This window comes from Loxodonta africana, chromosome 17, assembly GCF_030014295.1.
Source record: "Loxodonta africana isolate mLoxAfr1 chromosome 17, mLoxAfr1.hap2, whole genome shotgun sequence".
Lineage (NCBI taxonomy): Eukaryota > Metazoa > Chordata > Mammalia > Proboscidea > Elephantidae > Loxodonta > Loxodonta africana.
In genome coordinates, this window is record NC_087358.1 from 68,734,020 (window position 1) to 68,752,039 (window position 18,020).

The window sequence follows — 18,020 nt, forward strand, 5'->3', positions numbered from 1 at the left end:
ATTAAAACAAGTCCACAAGAGCCAAAATACAACCTTGAATATATTCCACCTGAATGTGGAGGCCATCAATAGATTTAACACACTGAACACTAATGACTGAAGACCAGATGACTTGTGGGATGACATCAAGAACATCATACATGAAGAAAGCAAAAGGTCATTAAAAAGACAGGAAAGAAAGAAAAGATAGGTGTCAAAAGAGACTCTAAAACTTGCTCATGAGCATAGAGTAGCTAAAGTAAATGGAAGAAATAATGGAGTGAAAGAGCTAAACAGATATCAAAGGGCAGCTCAAGAAGACAAAGTAAAGTCTTATAATGAAATGTGCAAAGACCTGGAGTTAGAAAACCAAAAGGGATTTCTAAAGCTGCAACAACTGAAGAAAAAAACTCAAGCCTCAAGTTGCAATACTGAAGGACTTTACAGGTAAAATATTGAAAGACGCAGGAAGCATCAAAAGACGGAGGGAATACACAGTCGCTGTATCAAAAACAACTGGTTCATGTTCAACCAGTTCAGGGGGAGCATATGATCGAGAACTGATGGTACTGAAGGAAAAGGTCCAAGCACTGGCAAAAAACAAGGCTCCAGGAATTGATCGAATGCCAATTGAAGTGTTTCAACAAACAGATGCAACACTGGAAGTTCTCACTCATCTACACCAAGAAATTTCGAAGATGGCCATCTGGCCAAGCAACTGGAAGAGATCCATTTACGTGCCCATTCCAAAAAAAGGCTATCCAACAGAATGTGGAAATTATGGAACAATGTCATTAATATCACACACAAGTAAAATTTTGCTGAAAATAATTCAAAAGCAGTTGCAGCAGTACATTGACAGGAAAACTGCCAGAAATTCAAGCCGGATTCAGAAGACGATGTAGAACGAGGCACATAATTGCCGATGTCTGATGGATCTTGGCGGAAAACAGAATACCAGAAAGATTTCTACCTGTGTTTTATTGACTGTGCAAAGGCCTTTGACTATGCGGATCTTAATATGGATAGCATTGTGAAGAATGGCAATTCCAGAACACTGAATTGTAATCATGAGGACCAAGAGGCAGTTGTTCAACCAGAACAAGGGGATACTGTGTGGTTTAAAATCAGCAAAAGTGTGAGTCAGGGTTGTATCCTCTCACCATACTCATTCAATCTGTATGCTGAGCACATAATCCGAGAAGCTGGACTATATATGAAGGATGTTGCATCAGGACTGGAGGAAGACTCACTAATGACCTGCAATAGGCAGACAGACACAATCTTGCTTGCTTAAAGTGAAGAGGGCTTGAAACGCTTACTTACGAAGTTTGAGGGCGAGAGCCTTCAGTATGGATTACACCTCAATATTAAGACAAAAATTCTCACAAGTGGACCAACAAGCAACATTATGATAAATGGATAAAATACAGAAGTTGTCAAGGATTTCATTTTACTTGGATCCACAATCAATGCCTACAGAAGTAGCAGTCAAGAAATCAAATGAAATGCTGTGCTGGGCAAATCTGCTGCAAAAGACATCTTTAAAGTGTTAAAAAGCAAAGATATCACTTTGAGGACTAAGGTGTGCCTGACTGTGGTGTTTTCAATTGCCTCATATGCACGCTAAAGCTGGACAATGAATAAGGAAGACTGCCTCTGAATTATGGTGTTGGTGAAGAACACTGAATATACCATTGACTGCCAGAAGAAGGAACAGGACTCTTGTGGAGGAAGTAATGCAAGAGTGCTCCTGGGAAGTGAGGATGGTGAGACTGTCTCACACTTTGGACATGTTATCAGGAGGGAGCGGTCCCTGGAGAAGGACATCATGCTTGGTAAAGTAGAGGGTCAGTGAAAATGAGAAAAACCCTCAACGAGATGGATTGATACAGTGCCTTCAACAATGGGCTCAAACACAGCAACAACCGTGAAGATGGCACATGACCGGGCAGCGTTTTGTTGTTTTGTACATAAGGTCACTATGAGTCAGAACGACTCCACGTCACCTAACAACAACAAATGTATAAAGTGTAACTGGATTTTACAGAAATAATTCCCAACTTATACTTAAAGTGTACTTAAACAAAATAAAAGCACACAGTACAACAAAATGAGTTTATTTACAAAATTACAATAATTACAAACTGTGTAACAATCTCTCTGGTTCCTGAAACAAGGGCCAGTAGCCTTCATTTTCAAATGAGGATTTTTGTTATTTTTAAATATGATGCTTACTCAGTGATCCACTTTTTTTTATCCTTTCTAAGTAATTACAGGAGTTCTGTTATTGATATGTGCATGGATCATTTCCCTCAAATCTTATTTCCAGAGCTACTACGCTCAAGACTAACCCAACTGCAACAGAACAGGGTAAGAAAGCACTGAACAACTGAAGAAACCTTTTTTTCAACAGCAAATGTGGATTTTTCCCTAGATATTTGCCTAGTGGATTAGAACTGAAACCATGATTTTTGGCTCAAAAAAATAAAGTCCTCATAGTTTTTACCAGGTTGCACAATCCAACAATAGCCAACATTTATCTGGCTATTCTTACCTGTTTGCAGGTTACATTTCCCTGCTATTGTGTAAGGAACAGAGTTCTACAGTATTCACTTCTGTATGCTTTTTGTCTTCTATTTTTTTTTTTTAATCAGAGTCACTACTACTGCTTGAGGAGTCTGTTGACATAACCTCTACATCATCTTCATTCTCTTTATTATGCCCAGGAGGTTCCAACAGAAAGTCGTTACTGTGATTTGGTGGTAACATGTTCATTGACATGTCATTGGACTGCCACGGGTACTGTGGAGCAAGGACATCTGGAGAAAGAAAGATGCACATGTGAGAATATTTCTACTTGTAATTAATTTACTTCTTAATTACTCTTTATGCAAACAATTTGAAGGAAATATTTCTTTAAGGCTTGAAATCAAAATACACATTTGGTCAAATTAATAAAGAGCAAATTTATCAAGTGAAAGTATGATGCTTTAGCAACTAGGTAACTGTTGTTTTTTAAAAAATCATACTCTTCTATACGTAACTATACAATCAGCTGACATATTTTTCTCTTGCAAGATGTTCACAATTGCAAATCAAATGTGTCATGTATTTATGTATGTATTATCTGCACATACATGATAATATATATTAGGTTATATATATTATTCTATATTATCTTATAAATAGGTAATAATACAGTATTAGGTATTATCATCACCTGACTCCTATCTGTAGGGTCGCTAAGAGTTGGAATTGACTCAACGGCAACAGGTTATCATCATAGGTTTGAATAATTTCTTAGGAGACAGAGGAACTGCTAATGTAGATGATTTTGATCAAAAAGAAGTTGATTGGCAAGGCATCTGTGAAAGACAGCTTTGAAATAAGTACCCAAGACACATTAAGAACCTACATTTTCAAAGAAAGGCAAGATGGCACATTAACAGGTAAAGTTCAAGACTGAAAGAAAGAAGGTAGATTTCACAAAAAGGTAAGAGAAAGAGGTACGGCACTAACTAGACAGGCGTGCCAGTTACCAGTGTATTTGTCCCTTAGCTTCAAATTCACCCTTTCCCAGCTGTGTGACAGCAGAGCTGGACCACGAGAGCATTTCTCCTTTGCCAGCTGGCAGTGTTAGGCATTGTCAGTCAAGGAGGGACTCTGCAGGGGGAATAGGCTTCTCTTACGGGTTCCGGTGTGTTTTTTCCTTCTTTCTCCTGTGCTGTTTGGTGTGCAGGACATCAAGTGCCGCTCACCCCCTAGAAAGTTTCAATGGCATCTGAGCAAGTCTCCCCAGCACCCCAGTGGGTAATTTCCTGTTTGTCAGCTCTGGCTCTGGTAGCTTATCTAACTTCTCTGCCATCCAGTGGGTCACAGCCACACCATCTCATTGAAGTCTAAGTATCAGCTTTGGGATGGGGTGGGGAGAAGCCTCTTCTAAGTTTCTCCCTTCCTTGGGAACTCTGCCTTGTAGATGTAGTGGCTGCTCCCACAACAGCTGTTCTTGTTTTTTTTTAAAATACCTATCTTTACCCTTTAATAGTTAATACCTTATTACCAGTTAAGAATTCTTTAAAAGTCCCTTGCTCAGATTACCAGTGTGGCTTCTGTCTCCTGACTGGACTGTGACTGGCACATAATGCAGTATAATCACAATGAAAAAGATGAGATTAGCTTAACTAGTAAAGAATGTCTGCCTTGAGCATTATGCTCTTTTAAGAACTATTTATATGGGATCAAATTGACAACTGCCAACTTGAAAGATCAGATAGAAACCTTAGGGGGCAGCGAGTTTATGTTAATGGGGGAGGAACAACTCAGAGAAGGAGGGTGAGAATGGTTGTACATCTCGAAGAATGTAATCAAGGTCACTAAATGGTACATGCAGAAACTGTTGAATTGGTGTATGTTTTGCTGTGTATATTCTCAGCAACAACAACAAAATAAGTAAAATTAAAAACAAAAGATGAGATAGCAAACAGAAGTAATATATGCACAGTGAGTTCGTCAGAGTTTCTACTTTATGTAGCTAACAAAAATGATGCTTACAAAGTATTTTTAATAACATAGAGGTCGTCTCACACTGTGATGTTAAGCAAGAAGAGCAGTATCTAGAGCTTGTTTTTAACAATATAAAACACACAGCAAAAGAAAGAGGGGTAATGTTTTTCTTTGTATGCTTTTTCCTACTTTCCAAATGTTCTATCAAAACAAGTCACCTACAAAAGATAAAAGACAGGAAACATAAAATAAATATAAAAAAATAGCACAAGCCTGTATGAAAAAATTTAGGAGGATTAAATCTGAGGGAACTGAGGCTCACAAAAACGCTATTTCATAAAGTTATTAAAAGAAGTCTATAAAAAGCTATTTTTACTCATTTTGTTAACTTGGGGGCTATTCCGGAGTATGCTCACTTTATTCTTTAAACTGAACACATGTATTTCCTATATTTTTCTGCTTAAGTAGTATGTTTCACAACTTTTTAAAAATGCAGCAATAATAAAGAAAGGAGAGGACCAATGCTTGAGGAAGATGACATACTATGAACCAGCGAGATAAAGATGACAGCCTATCGTAATTTTATAACCTCCATCTTTTTTTTTATCTAGAAGAGTCTTTAAACTAGAATAACCAGAGAACAGGGTGACCTGGCAGAGAATCTAGCTATTAAAATGAGTTGGGTCTGGAACCTTAAACTTGTTTACCCCAAATTATCCCACCACTTTCATGTCTGAAAAACCTGGGTCTGTTTGAAAATGTGCTTCTAACATTACCATGGAAACCGTGGCGGCGTAGTGGTAAAGTGCTACGGCTGCTAACCAAAGGGTCGGCAGTTCGAATCACTGGGTAACATTACCTGGCAATCTGCCTGCTGCGAGCGCATCACCTGGTAAATGCCCATTCACGCCATTAGTGGAAGGATTGTTCATCTGACCCAACAATCCACTTCTCATCTCTAGATCTGTTGGGTACGGTCTCCGTGGGTCCCCTAAGAAATAAAGACTGCTTTTAATTCAATCATATAAAAAACAAGCATAATGCTTTCTCCAAAGTATTAATTTTCCTTGGTGCACTTTGAAAAACTCAAGCTACGTTTTCAGTTTTGGAATATGAGGGTCACTTTATCAATTGTTTAAGAGAGCACAGGATATTAACTTAAAAATGCATGCCTTCTTATTTCTTATCTGAATCCTCACAGTAATATACTATCCTTTATATATAAAAAAAGATGAGAGAAAAGCCTGTCACAGTAGCAGATATTTCAAAGAACAATTTAATTATAATGATCTTGATTCTTTTAACTTACCTGCATTTTCTGTTAAGAAAATAACAATGGTACTCTGATACTTTTTTTTATAAGATAATCCCTTTGATCTGTCATTTAAAGATTCATCTCTACAACTTTGCAGTGGAGTACCAGGAACCAGTAATGTTCATTTCCAATCACATAAATGAAAACGCATCTGAAATAGCACTTTTGGGTTGATAAAAACATGGCTAGATTTGGGCCCGCTTTTTGGTTGTATTTCTCATCAACGCTATATTACTCAACTATCCCCAGATATGGTACGAAAAAAAACAGCAAAGCTCTTGCCTACCCCCACCGCAAAAGTAGTGTTTATAAATACAAGAGACAGAAAACTCAGAGCTCACAAATTAATAAGACAAGTGTTATTGCATTCCCCCAACAAAATAAAAGTATCAGTCAAATAATTTTGAAAGACCAGATTTGGGAATTCAATGCATTTCCATTTCCAGAGGTATAGTGGGACACTGTAATTTATTTCCAGTTTAACTTTTCTTTTTATAATGCGCAGTAGAGCTAATGTTGGCCTTTGATAATGTACAGTAGTGCTAATGAAACCCATCCCAGGAGAATGACACAAGTGCAAAGCTACAAAGCCTTCCCTAATTGTCACCAATACACAGCAGAGAACCCAGTGAAGACATGGTGATGTCGCTCTCCCAAAGACTACAAATACATCTCTGGTGTTCCTAGCTCCCTGGTCTATCATGCTAAGGGGTTTCCTATTTGAGGGAACTTCAAGCTACATTTTATTCACATCTGCAATATTATGTCTCCCACACAGGCACTGCTAGTCATTGGCTCTGCACAGCAGTTCAAACCCCTGCTGAGAATTTGCATTTCCATCCCCAGATACACTGTATCAGAATCCACAGTTTAACAAGATCCCCAGGTGATTCTTATGTATAATAAATTTAGAGAACCACTGCTCTACTAGTGGTCCTACGAACTGGTCCCTGATCAGTGGCATTAGCATCACCTGGGAGTTTGTTAGACATACAAATTCTCAGCAGGGTTTGAACTGGAACGAACTAGTTCAAAGCCCTCGTTCTGCATACCATTTGATCTGGTATGGTGAGTTGGTGAGATCAGCATTTCTTGGCCCATTAAAAGGTGATTATCAGCGGAGGCGGGGCCAAGATGGCTGACTAGGTAGAAGCTACCTGGGATCCCTCTTGCAACAAAGACTCAGAAAAACAAGTGAATCGATCACATACGTGACAATCTACGAACGCTGAACATCAAACACAGATCTAAAGAGTTGACCTGAGTGACAGAGACTGAGAAGGAGCAACCACGGGGAAGCAATGACTGTTTTCGGAGCCTGGAGCCAGCGTCCCAGTCAGAAAACCTTGGCGCCGGGCTTTGGACTGGGCAAGGGGAACTGAGCACAGCATCCCGAGACAGCGCAAACACAGGACGCAGCCCTAGTCCCCAGAAGTGACCTCGGGGAAAGCCCAGCCAGTGCATGCAGGCAGCACAGCGACGCGGCTGACAGGAGGAGAAGTCACCGGGAGGCAGTGACTGGTTTTGGAGCTTGGAGTGCGGTGTCCCAGCCAGGGAACCTTGGCGCTGGGCTTTGGACTGGGAGTGGAGGAACTAACCACGGCTTCTGAGACAGCTCAAGCACAGGACGCAGCCTGACCCTCGGGGGCAATCTCGACCCAGCCAACGCATACAGGCTACACACCCCTCGGGAATCTCAGATAAAACAGTCATCACCAAGCAAGATAAGTAACTTTGTCTATATTCCGGGGTGCTACTCTCTCCAATCTATCTGATCCCTCCCCTACCCTTCCCAGGCGGCTTCATTAACATCGGAATTTCCTGAGCCAGAGAGTGAAGTGCTCTGTGTTTTTTTTTTTTTTTGTCTTTTCCTAACCCATTCTTCTGGCCTGAGAGAAGCAGCTACGAAAAACCCAGGGACCAAAAATCCTTCCCTGACTTCCCAAAATTGGACTAAAAATACAGAACCACCTCCAGCCAAGCATATGAGATCCACAGTCTTGGGCTTTCATCCCTACAGGAAACAAGGTGGCTGTTATAATGCAAAGGCTATTCTGATAGGGATCTGACTGTAATTGTTTTAGCAGATTACTGGAAAGACAAGTTTCCCAGGTCTGACATCTCTGCGTATTAAACAGAGCCCTCAATGACCCACAACAGGGAACTGAGGGCTGAAGCTCCCGCCAGACTACCTAGCCTCCTGCCATAGGGGTCTGAAGATGGTGACACCTGCCAATCTGTAGAGGTACTTGCATTGGGTGCCTAAGGTACAGCTGCAGAGCCTACCCACCAAAGTGCTTTAGGAACAGAGACACAACCTACCTCACTGGCACTTGGGGGAAGCCTGTCAGCATCCTGCCCCCACCAGAGTGTGCCCCCTGCTGCTATTAGCATCTGGTGCACACAACTACCACCACTACTCCTCTAGGTGGATAGGTGACAGTCTGCACCACACACTTGGTGACCCAAAATCAGATTCTACTCAAGAATAGTGAATGGACTCTTAGGCTTATATAGCTGGTAACAGCCCAAACCAGCTGGTAATAGGACATAAGTGATTCAAGGGCTACAACAATCAAGACAGCACAATCTAGTAGCCCATCTATGTATATTGAAAGAAAACAAGACAAGGTAAGACTCAGTAAGCAAATATAAAATAAATCATTACAATATCTTATAGATGGCTCGGAGACAGCAGTCGATATCAAACCACGTAAAGCAGCAGACCACGATTGCTTCTACAACTCCCCAAATTAAAGAATCAAAATCTTTCCCAAATGAAGATACAATCCTGGAATTGCCAGAGGCAGAATATAAAAAACTAATATACAGAATGCTTCAAGACATCAGGGATGACCTCCGAAATGAAATAAGGCAATCTATAGAAAAAAGCCAAGGAACACATGGATAAAGCAGTTGAAGAAATCAAAAGGATTATTCAAGAACATAGTGGAAAAATTAATAAGCTGCAAGAATCCATAGAGAGACAGCATTCAGAAATCCAAAAGATTAACAGTAAAATTTCAGAATTAGACAACTCAATAGGAAGTCAGAGGAGCAAAATCGAACAATTGGAATGCAGAGTGGGGGAGCTGGACGATCAGGCAATTGACACCAATATAGTTGAAAAAAAATCAGATAAAAGAATTTTAAAAACTGAAGAAACCCTAAGAATCATGTGGGACTCTATCAAGAAGGATAACGTGCATGTGACTGGAGTTCCAGAACAGGGAGGGATAACAGGAAATACAGAGAGAATAGTTGAAGATCTGTTGGCAGAAAACTTCCCTGGCATCATGAAAGACAAAAGGATATCTATCCAAGATGCTCATCGAACCCCATATAAGATTGATCCAAAAAGAAAATCACCAAGACATAGTATCATCAAACTTGCCAAAACCAAAGATAAAGAGAAAATTTTAAAAGCAGCCAGGGATTAAAGAAAGGTCTCCTACAAAGGAGAGTCAATAAGAATAAGTTCAGACTACTCAGCAGAAACCATGCAGTCAAGAAGACAATGGGATGACATATATAGAACACTGAAGGAGAAAAACTGCCAGCCAAGGACCCTATATCCAGCAAAACTCTCTCCCAAATATGAAGGTGAAATTAAAACATTTACAGATAAACACAAGCTTAGAGAATTTGCAAAAACCAAACCAAAGCTATAAGAAATACTAAAGGAAATTGGTCAGAAAATAATATCAGATACCTACACAACACAAGGTCACAGAACAGAACATCCTGATATCAATTCTAATAGGGAAATCACAAAAACAAATTAATTTTAAAAAGAAAAAAATGCTCAAAACAGGGAATCATTGAAGTCAATATGTAAAAGATCACAATAATCAAAAAGAGGGACTAATTACAGGAGGCATAGAACTGCCATATGGAGAGGAAAACAAGGCTGTATAGGACAATACAAGTTAGGTTTTTACTTAGAAAAATAGGGGTAAATATTAAGGCAACCACAAAGAGGTCTAACAATTCCATAACTCAAAATAAAAACCAAGAAAAACATAACAACTCAGCAAACATGACTTCAACTACTATGAAAATGAGGAATAAACTGAGAAGAACACATTCTTTTGTGGTTACGAGGAGGGGAAGGAGGGAGGGTGGGAGAGGGTTATTTACTGATTAGTTAGTAGATAAGAACTACTTTAGGTGAAGGGAAGGACAATACTCAATACACGGAAGGTCAGCTCAACTGGACTAGACCAAAAGCAAAGAAATTTCCGGGATAAACTGCTTCGAAAGTCAGTGGAGCAAGGGCGGGGGTTTGGGAACTATGGCTTAAGGGGACTTCTAAGTCAACTGGCAAAATAATTCTATTATGCTCATAAAAAGACCAGACTTAATGGTCTGACTGAGACTAGAAGAATCCTGGTGGTCATGGTCCCCAAACCTTCTGTTGGCCCAGGACAGGAACCATTCCCGAAGACAACTCATCAGACATGGAAGGGACTGGACAATGGGTTGGAGAGAGATGCTGATGAAGAGTGAGCTACTTGTATCAGGTAGACACTTGAGACTGTGTTGGCATCTCCTGTCTGGAGGGGAGATGGGAGGGTAGAGAGGGTTAGAAACTGGCAAAACGGTCAGGAAAGGAGAGATTGGAAGGAGGAAGCGGGCTGACTCATTAGGGGGAAGAGTAAGTGGGAGTATGGAGTAAGGTGTATACAAGCTTACATGTGACAGACTGACTTGATTTGTAAACTTTCACTTAAAGCACAATAAAAATTATTTAAAAAAAAAAGAATTATCAGAAAATCTTGGCTGTCTTTGGGGATTAGTTGTTTTGGACAGACAAGTTTTCTGAACACTTAAAGATTATCTTTAAGATGGGCATTTTAATTTAACTATGCTTTTAACAATACATTACATATTTTCTTATTTATTAATCAGACTATAGAATAGAACCTAAGTTTTTCTTTTTTTTACTGTGCTTTAGGTGAAAGTTTATAGCTAATTCCTCATAAAAATTTATATATTGTTTTGTGACATTAGTTGCAATCCCCACAATGTGACAGCACACTCCCACTTTCCACCCTGGGTTTTCTGTGTCTGTTCAACCAGTTCCTGTCCCTTCCTGCCTTCTCATCCTGCCTCCGGACAGGAGCCACCCATCTGGTCTTGTGTATCTGAATCAACTAAGAAGCACACTCTTCACTAGTATTTTTTGTCTTAGAGTCCTGTCTAATCTTTGTCTGAAGAGTGTGCTTCCGGAATGGTTTCAGTTCTGGGTTAACAGAATGCCTGACAGCCACAGTTTCAGGGATTCCTCCAGTCTCTGTCAGACCATTAAGTCTGGTTATTTTACATGAATTTGAGTTCCGCACCCCACTTTTCTCCTACTCCATCCAGGACTCTCTGTTGTGCTCCCTGTCACAGCAGTCATTGGTGGTAGCCAGGCACCATCTAGTTCTTCTGGTCTCAGGCCGGTGGAGTCTAGTTTATGTGGTCCTTTAGTCTCTCGGGCTAATATTTTCCTTGTGTCTTTGGTTTCCTTCAATCTCCTTTGTTCCAGGTGGGATGGGACCAACTGATGAATCTTAGATGGCTGCTTGCAAGCCTAAGCATTTCTTGATGACTCAGAGTATGATTATCAACATCAGGAAGTGTGAGACGATGAAAATATACCTATAGATGTTACTACTCATAAATATGCCTAACCCTAAAATAACACCAGCGCATTATCACACCAGCTCAAGTCCCAGTCATTATTTTAACATAGATTCATGTATATCAACATACATGAAGCACTTTTCTTGTAAGACACTCCCCCTTATTCTGGAAAAGGTCATCCTCCTCATTATCCATGTTCTTGAGCTCTCTGGCACCATGCAAACACTGTCCCTGTTTTCTGCTAGATTGGACAGGATAGTCTACAGGTGTCTCCCTCAGTATCTGCATTATTCAAGAAGTAGTTCTCTCCATTTCAATAGTTTAAGGAGGATGTCATTTTAGCAATCATTCGACCAGGTTGCATATCTTTCTAGTGCTTGAATCTAACTTCTAACAGAACTTCGAGCAAAAAATTACAGTCTAATATAGTGCCTGGATAATGGATTAACTTCCTGATAATCTGTCTGCTGTTGTATTATTTCATATTCCAAAAAGCAGTGGTAAATAAACGAGGTAAAATAGTCAAGATATGACCCTCACTTCCTCAGGGTGAGCCTGGTAACATGGCAGCAGCCCACTGACTTCCCTTGCAAATTCCAATACTGAAAAAGTCTCTTCTGTCACCCCAAACACTGCAGTTAGCCCTACTGTCTTTGCAGGTAAAATCCCACCCTCATGGGTTACTGAAGTTGAGATAATGATCTCCTATTCCTCCAAAACCAGTCCTGTTCTACCTCCATCTCCACTGTCAATACAGCTGCAGCTTGTAACTCTCTTTGCTGTTTCTAAACATTCCAGCTACTCTTTAGTCCCTCTTTTTTCCTCTCCTCTGTTTGCTGTCACAGTTAGCTTTTGAACCAGAAGACAACCTGAGTGGATCAGGAATAACATTCAGATCTTCAGCTCTTTCCCGTCCTGCATGTTACTGGGTGTTTCATCCTAAGGGTTGGGATTGTCTGTTTTCCAGGTGGGAACCTTTCTGGAAATTCTAATGGCTCTAAAGGGTTGGCTTCTAGCCAGCCTGGGTTTGGAAGGCATACAAATCTGTAGCTTTAGAATCACCACATATTATCTTGTACTTTTTTATATTATTAATTTATTATTTAAAAAATGAAAAGAAATGAGGTCCCTAGTGGCAAGGGCTTTGTAGAAAACCAAGTTTATAAAACCCATTGCTTATATTATTACTTATAACGGAGCAAAAATGTGAAAGTATATAGTAGATGTTTCCAAGGATAAATACGTTTAAATCTAATTTCCTACTTTCGGGTATAGTCTCCTAAGAATTACCCAAACCACACGTATCTAGTTTAAAAAAAATTATTTTTACCTGGAACCCAGGTCAGCGGGGCACAGACAGCATTACTTGCACTAATCCTATGTGCATACTTAATGATTTCTTCAGAGGAGATAGCACCTGAGAAAGGTAAGTGGACAGTGTGACATATTAGTCTGGTAAACATTCAAGTTTGTAAGTGCTGACATCAGAGTTGCCCATCGCATTTAACTTTAAATTATTTCAAAATAAGACACTCTGAGTCACCTACATGTATGCTATACATTTAAGCTGTATCTATTTCCAAAATAAAGAACAGGATAGTTGTTAAGAAAAATCACCCGGCGTTCGAAAATCTAATCGCTAGACTGGTGTCATAATGCTCAATAATCTTAATTATCAACTATCAATAAACACTATTACTGTTCTGAAAGCAAATGAACACAAATAAACTAGAAGAAAGAGAGTGCTTCATCTCCAAACGACAGCCATGCTATTAGGAAAAAAGGACAGTTCACACACTCCACCACTTAACAGAGGCTTAACATGGCTCTAAGGAGACCAAAGTAGAAAGATGTCCACAATATATTCATTAAGTGAAAAATAGTAAATAATATGTAAACTATAAGTTTTGTTTAAAAATATACATATTGTAGTTATTTATATTATTCTTGTTATATGTGTATTTATAGATCCAGAATAAATTGGTTTTGTAAAAAACCAAGTTTAAAAAACCCATGGCCTATATTAAAATATAGGATTCACACCAAATATTACAGTAGTTTACCTCTGAGAAGTGAGAACAACTCACTTTTCACTTTATAAACTTCAGGGACAGTTTCAATGTAACAAGGTGGTGTGTTTAAGTGTATACATGTATAAAATTTTGAAGACTAAAACCAAAACATAACCAGGGTCTAGATTTCGGATAGCCTGCATAGTCACCATTCCTGGACGTATGTTTCCTGCCGTAGAAGCCCAGCCCATCTCTCAGGGGGGCATTAGCTGTTTTTCATCATTTAACAATCAGAAAACAGGTTACCAAAGAAAAAGGAATAGGAAAGTGAAAAAGTCAGTCTGAGATGACTAAATGTAAATCATATCTATGGATCATTAACAGCACGTAAAGGGTTTTTTTTGGGTAACCAAAATTTTAGTTATAACTTCGACTTTAGTATGAAAACTAAAAGATCCAGAAAGGTCCAGGGCAGACCGCTTTTAAATAGTGAAGGAGGACAGGAAGCCACGCAGGGCCTCTGCACCACCGACTGTGCACACGCCCAAAGCCACATCTGTCAGTTCAGACTTCAGGAGGTTCTAGTCCTGCTCTAGTTGTCCAGCAGATGCTCCCTCATTCCGTGTGTCCTGTCTTTCTAGATCCAACTCAATCTGACTTGGTTCCAGCTTGTAGTTTTCTTCCCTTCTCCGTTTTATAAACCCAATTAATTTATAAACAATTCTTGCACATTTGTGTACACAGCCGTAAGCTGCTTTCTATCACTGCTTCTCATAGCCCAGGAAGGGATGTGACATTTCTACCTCCCTGCCAATGCCGAGCACAGCGCTAGCACATGGTGGACACTTTGTAATGAAAATTTATCAAAATCTTTTCAACAGCAGCAAATGATCAACAGTAATACTTAGATCAGTTTCTTGAAACCAAACTTGGATTTTTCAGGTCATCCAGTCTTCCCGTGGTACTAACCTTTTCTTGCTTTTTCTATTGATTTGAGTTTTTCTTTTGCTTGATAAACAGCTGTTGCCTAATTTAAACAACATTAAAAGAAATAGGTTTTATTCTTAACTATATCAAGCATAGGTTCTGGTCTAATTCATAAGATTATTTATTCCACAGGAACAACATGCAAAATTTGAATCTCCACAACTTATTTGTAATGCTCTCGAACACCGCTGGATATCATTTGTATTAGTTGCAATTAATGAAAGAAATGTATTTATGAAATAGTCTTCCATTTATAAATCAGTTGTTAGAAACAATATAAATTGATTCACTAACTTTTTTTCTTTATGTTCTCTGTCATAACATGCAGAAGAGATCTAGACTACATATCATTCAAAAGTGATTCTATTCCTGCATCTGGTTCAAAAGTTTGAGCCAATGGGTAGGATAAAATACCTTAAAATAGCCCCTCCCCCTACTCCATTTAAAAGACACATTCTTGGGTAGCTATTCATTTGTATTACCTCCATGCTTAATAACTGCTATCAGGCAACCTCCACCCGCTAAGATACATGTAAGGGTAAAAAAGCTAATAAAGTTAACATACCCACAGAACCTAACCCACTGCCATCAAGTCGATTCCAACTCATACCGACTCTATAGGACAGAGCAGAACCGCCCTATAAGGTTTCCAAAACTGTAAATCTTTATGGAAGCACACTGCCACATCTTTCTCTCGTGGAGCAACTGGTGGGTTCAAGCTACTGACCTTTCAGTTAGCAGCTGACCACTTTAACCGCTGTGCCACCAGGGCTCCTAAAGTTAACATAAAAACCAAAAAACCCAAACCCATTGCCATCGAGTCGATTCCAACTCATAGCGACCCTACAGGACAGAGTAGAACTGCCCCCATATGGTTTCCAAGGAGCGCCTGGTGGATTCAAACTGCTGACCTTTTGGTTAGCAGCCATAGCTCTTAACCACTATGCCACCAGGGTTTCCAAAGTTAATGTAATACACGAATATTCTCAACTATAACACAGATTGTGGAGCCAGACAGATCTAGGTATAAATTCCATCTCTGCATTTTTTAGCCTCCTTGGGCAAGTTGGTTACTCATTCAAAGTCTTGGCTTCCTCATCTGTAAACTGGGTAACAGCACTGACCTAATTGTTACAAAGAGTAAGATAATGCATTTGAAGTGCGAAGCGCAGGGCCCATTATTATTAAAATAGATAATAAATATCTATTATTTAGATAATAAATGTTATTATCTAAACCATAAATTTCAGTTTTATTATGGACTTCACATTCATTTTCTTTGATTCGATTACATTTTTTGAAATCTAAAGAAATAACTCTAAATGCAGAAAGAAAAAAGCTTTATCTGCAAGAATGTTCATCAAGGCATTATTTTTAACAGAAAGTTGGAAAACTAAAAGAGGATTTTGGAAAATGCTTAACTTTTAACAAATAGTAGCAGGAAGCCAGTTAGTATCCTGCAATATGTTATAAAATGATTACACCTAAGACTGAAAGGAAATACACCAAGCTGCTAATAGTGGCTATCTTTGAGCACTGGGACCAACGGCACTTTTTTTTCTTTTCTTCCTATTCTTTTGCATTTTTCTGAATTTCTTTTGATAAGCAAACATTAGTTTCACAAAGAAAAGCAGATTTTGTTATAAATACATTTTCAAAAAGGACTGACTTGGGATTGTTCTTTAGCAGGGGTGGTTAATTTACCCTGAACTACGCAGGCGTCTACTTGCCCCACGGAGCCCATTTTAGCACATTCTTGAAGAGGTTCGTAAGGGATAAGCATGCCAGCAATGTCTGGTCTACATAAGAATCAAACTCCGTTGTTTCTGCAATACCGCCATCTAACAATTACATCAGGTAGTATTTAGGGAAATAACTGGGCAAATAATGACCAATCAATCGCCTATTTGTAGTAGTAGCCATGAACAACAACAAAAATACAGACCTTCACATCTACCCAACTCTCACCTTTTTCAGAATGGAAGAGTAAATAAATTAATGTGAATTTTAATCAATTTATAACTGTTAGGTATTTTCTTGATTTCAAAATATGTTTAAAATTGAAGTAAAGATTTAGCCTATTAATAACAGAAACACATATGAAACCAGGATACAAGCGGAACACCCCACTTCTAGAATTCAATACTGTAAAATAGTTAAATAAGGAAAATGTGGCTCAAAAGAAATGCTTAGTTTTAGTAGAGTATTTTAAAAGTAAAAAAAAGGTAATGGACAATGCCTTTTCACTCAGATGACGGTGCCATTTTTCGATTGCCAAGTTCAAGTTTTCAACCACCTCAAAACACTGACAGAAGATTTATTTTTCAGAAACAGATCAAACAATACCCTTTCACCTTAGGGACTTAACAGCCTCTGTTGACTTACCAGTATTTGTTCTGCTTCCTTTAGTTGTTTCTGTAGTTGCTGAATATCACTGTCTCTCTTCTCTACTTCTTTTTCTAAAACTTGCATTTCATGATGGATTTTCCCCTGGTTAAGAGCCAATTTCATTAGGTCTTGAAATTCCCCATCTCTGTGAATTAACAACTCCAGTATCTGTCAGATGATAGTTGATTAAATTACTGAAAAGCTACATTTCAATGAGACAGAGAATTTACATTTGAATTCGCTATTCTGTAAAATTTTAACATTCTTCACAATAACATACCTAATCCTTATAAAACAAAACTCACTGCTGTCAAGTTGATTCTGGCTTACACTGACCCTACAGGACAGAGTAGAACTGCCCTATAGAGCATCCAAGGCTGTAATCTTTACGGAAACAGACTGCCACATCTTTCTCCTGTGGAGCGGCTGATGGGTTTGAACCACCAACCTTTTGGTTAGCCACTGAGCACTTTAACCACTGCATCACCAGGGCTCCTCTAAAATAGCCTACCTACAGTTATTTTAGAAAATGGCTACTTTTTCTATCATGTGCTATCTTTTCTTACAAAACAAAACAAACTCGTCTTTCAGAACTAGCCATATGCCACAATGTGCAGATGTATTCATTTCCCACGAAAGACAAAATTTATCCTTAGAAGTATACTGGCATGGAGTCTCCCCCAAAGTTTGGTACTTGAGATGACTGTAGGTGGTACTATGAACTTTAAATAACTTGTACACAAAACCAGTGATTTTGAGAGGTAGGCACAAGGCGGCAGATTAGACAGACGCTTCCAGCAAGCTCTTTTACAACAAACACCAAAAAAAACAAGTGAAACGAATATATTTATGACAAGTTAGGAGCTCTGAACATCCAAGGCAAGGTTAGAAAATGAACTGAGGGGTAGGGGGAGAAAGAGATGGTTCAGAAACGGAGAGGAGTCACTGGACCTGAATTGCGAAGCCCTCAGGCACCATTCCCAGGAGCAGCTGCAGCGGGTTGGTACAAGCATTTGGCCGCAGTTTCCTCAGGGAGAAATAGCCAGCTACACAGCCTACTCACACCTCCGGAACCAGAAAAGAACGGCGCTCTCCGCAAAAGCTAAGTACTTGCGTATATTTTACCACACCCCTGGCCCCCAAGCCAGCTTCAGCGGCTGTTCATTTCCCTGGCACCAAGATAGGCCCCGTTGAGCACCTAG

General features: G+C 39.3%; 1 protein-coding gene across 4 annotated transcripts in view; it reads right to left on the reverse strand.

Annotated features, from left to right (window-relative positions):
• Positions 1-2,604: 2,604 nt before the first annotated feature.
• MED4 (mediator complex subunit 4) overlaps positions 2,605-18,020 on the reverse strand; it is a 33,881-nt gene continuing 18,465 nt past the window's right edge. For 2 of the 4 annotated variants that reach the window (XM_003412618.4, XM_010592618.3), the window contains exons 3-7: positions 16,816-16,986; positions 14,413-14,470; positions 12,762-12,848; positions 5,345-5,476; positions 2,605-2,801 (exon numbers count right to left, since the gene is read on the reverse strand). In XM_003412618.4, coding sequence (XP_003412666.1) covers positions 2,629-2,801; positions 5,345-5,476; positions 12,762-12,848; positions 14,413-14,470; positions 16,816-16,986 — 621 coding nt within the window. In that variant the 3' untranslated portion in view covers positions 2,605-2,628. Of the gene's footprint in view, positions 2,802-3,202; positions 3,744-5,344; positions 5,477-12,761; positions 12,849-14,412; positions 14,471-16,815; positions 16,987-18,020 lie in introns of all 4 variants that reach the window. The other 2 variants (XR_002786413.2, XM_064270127.1) reach the window with 2 other exon arrangements.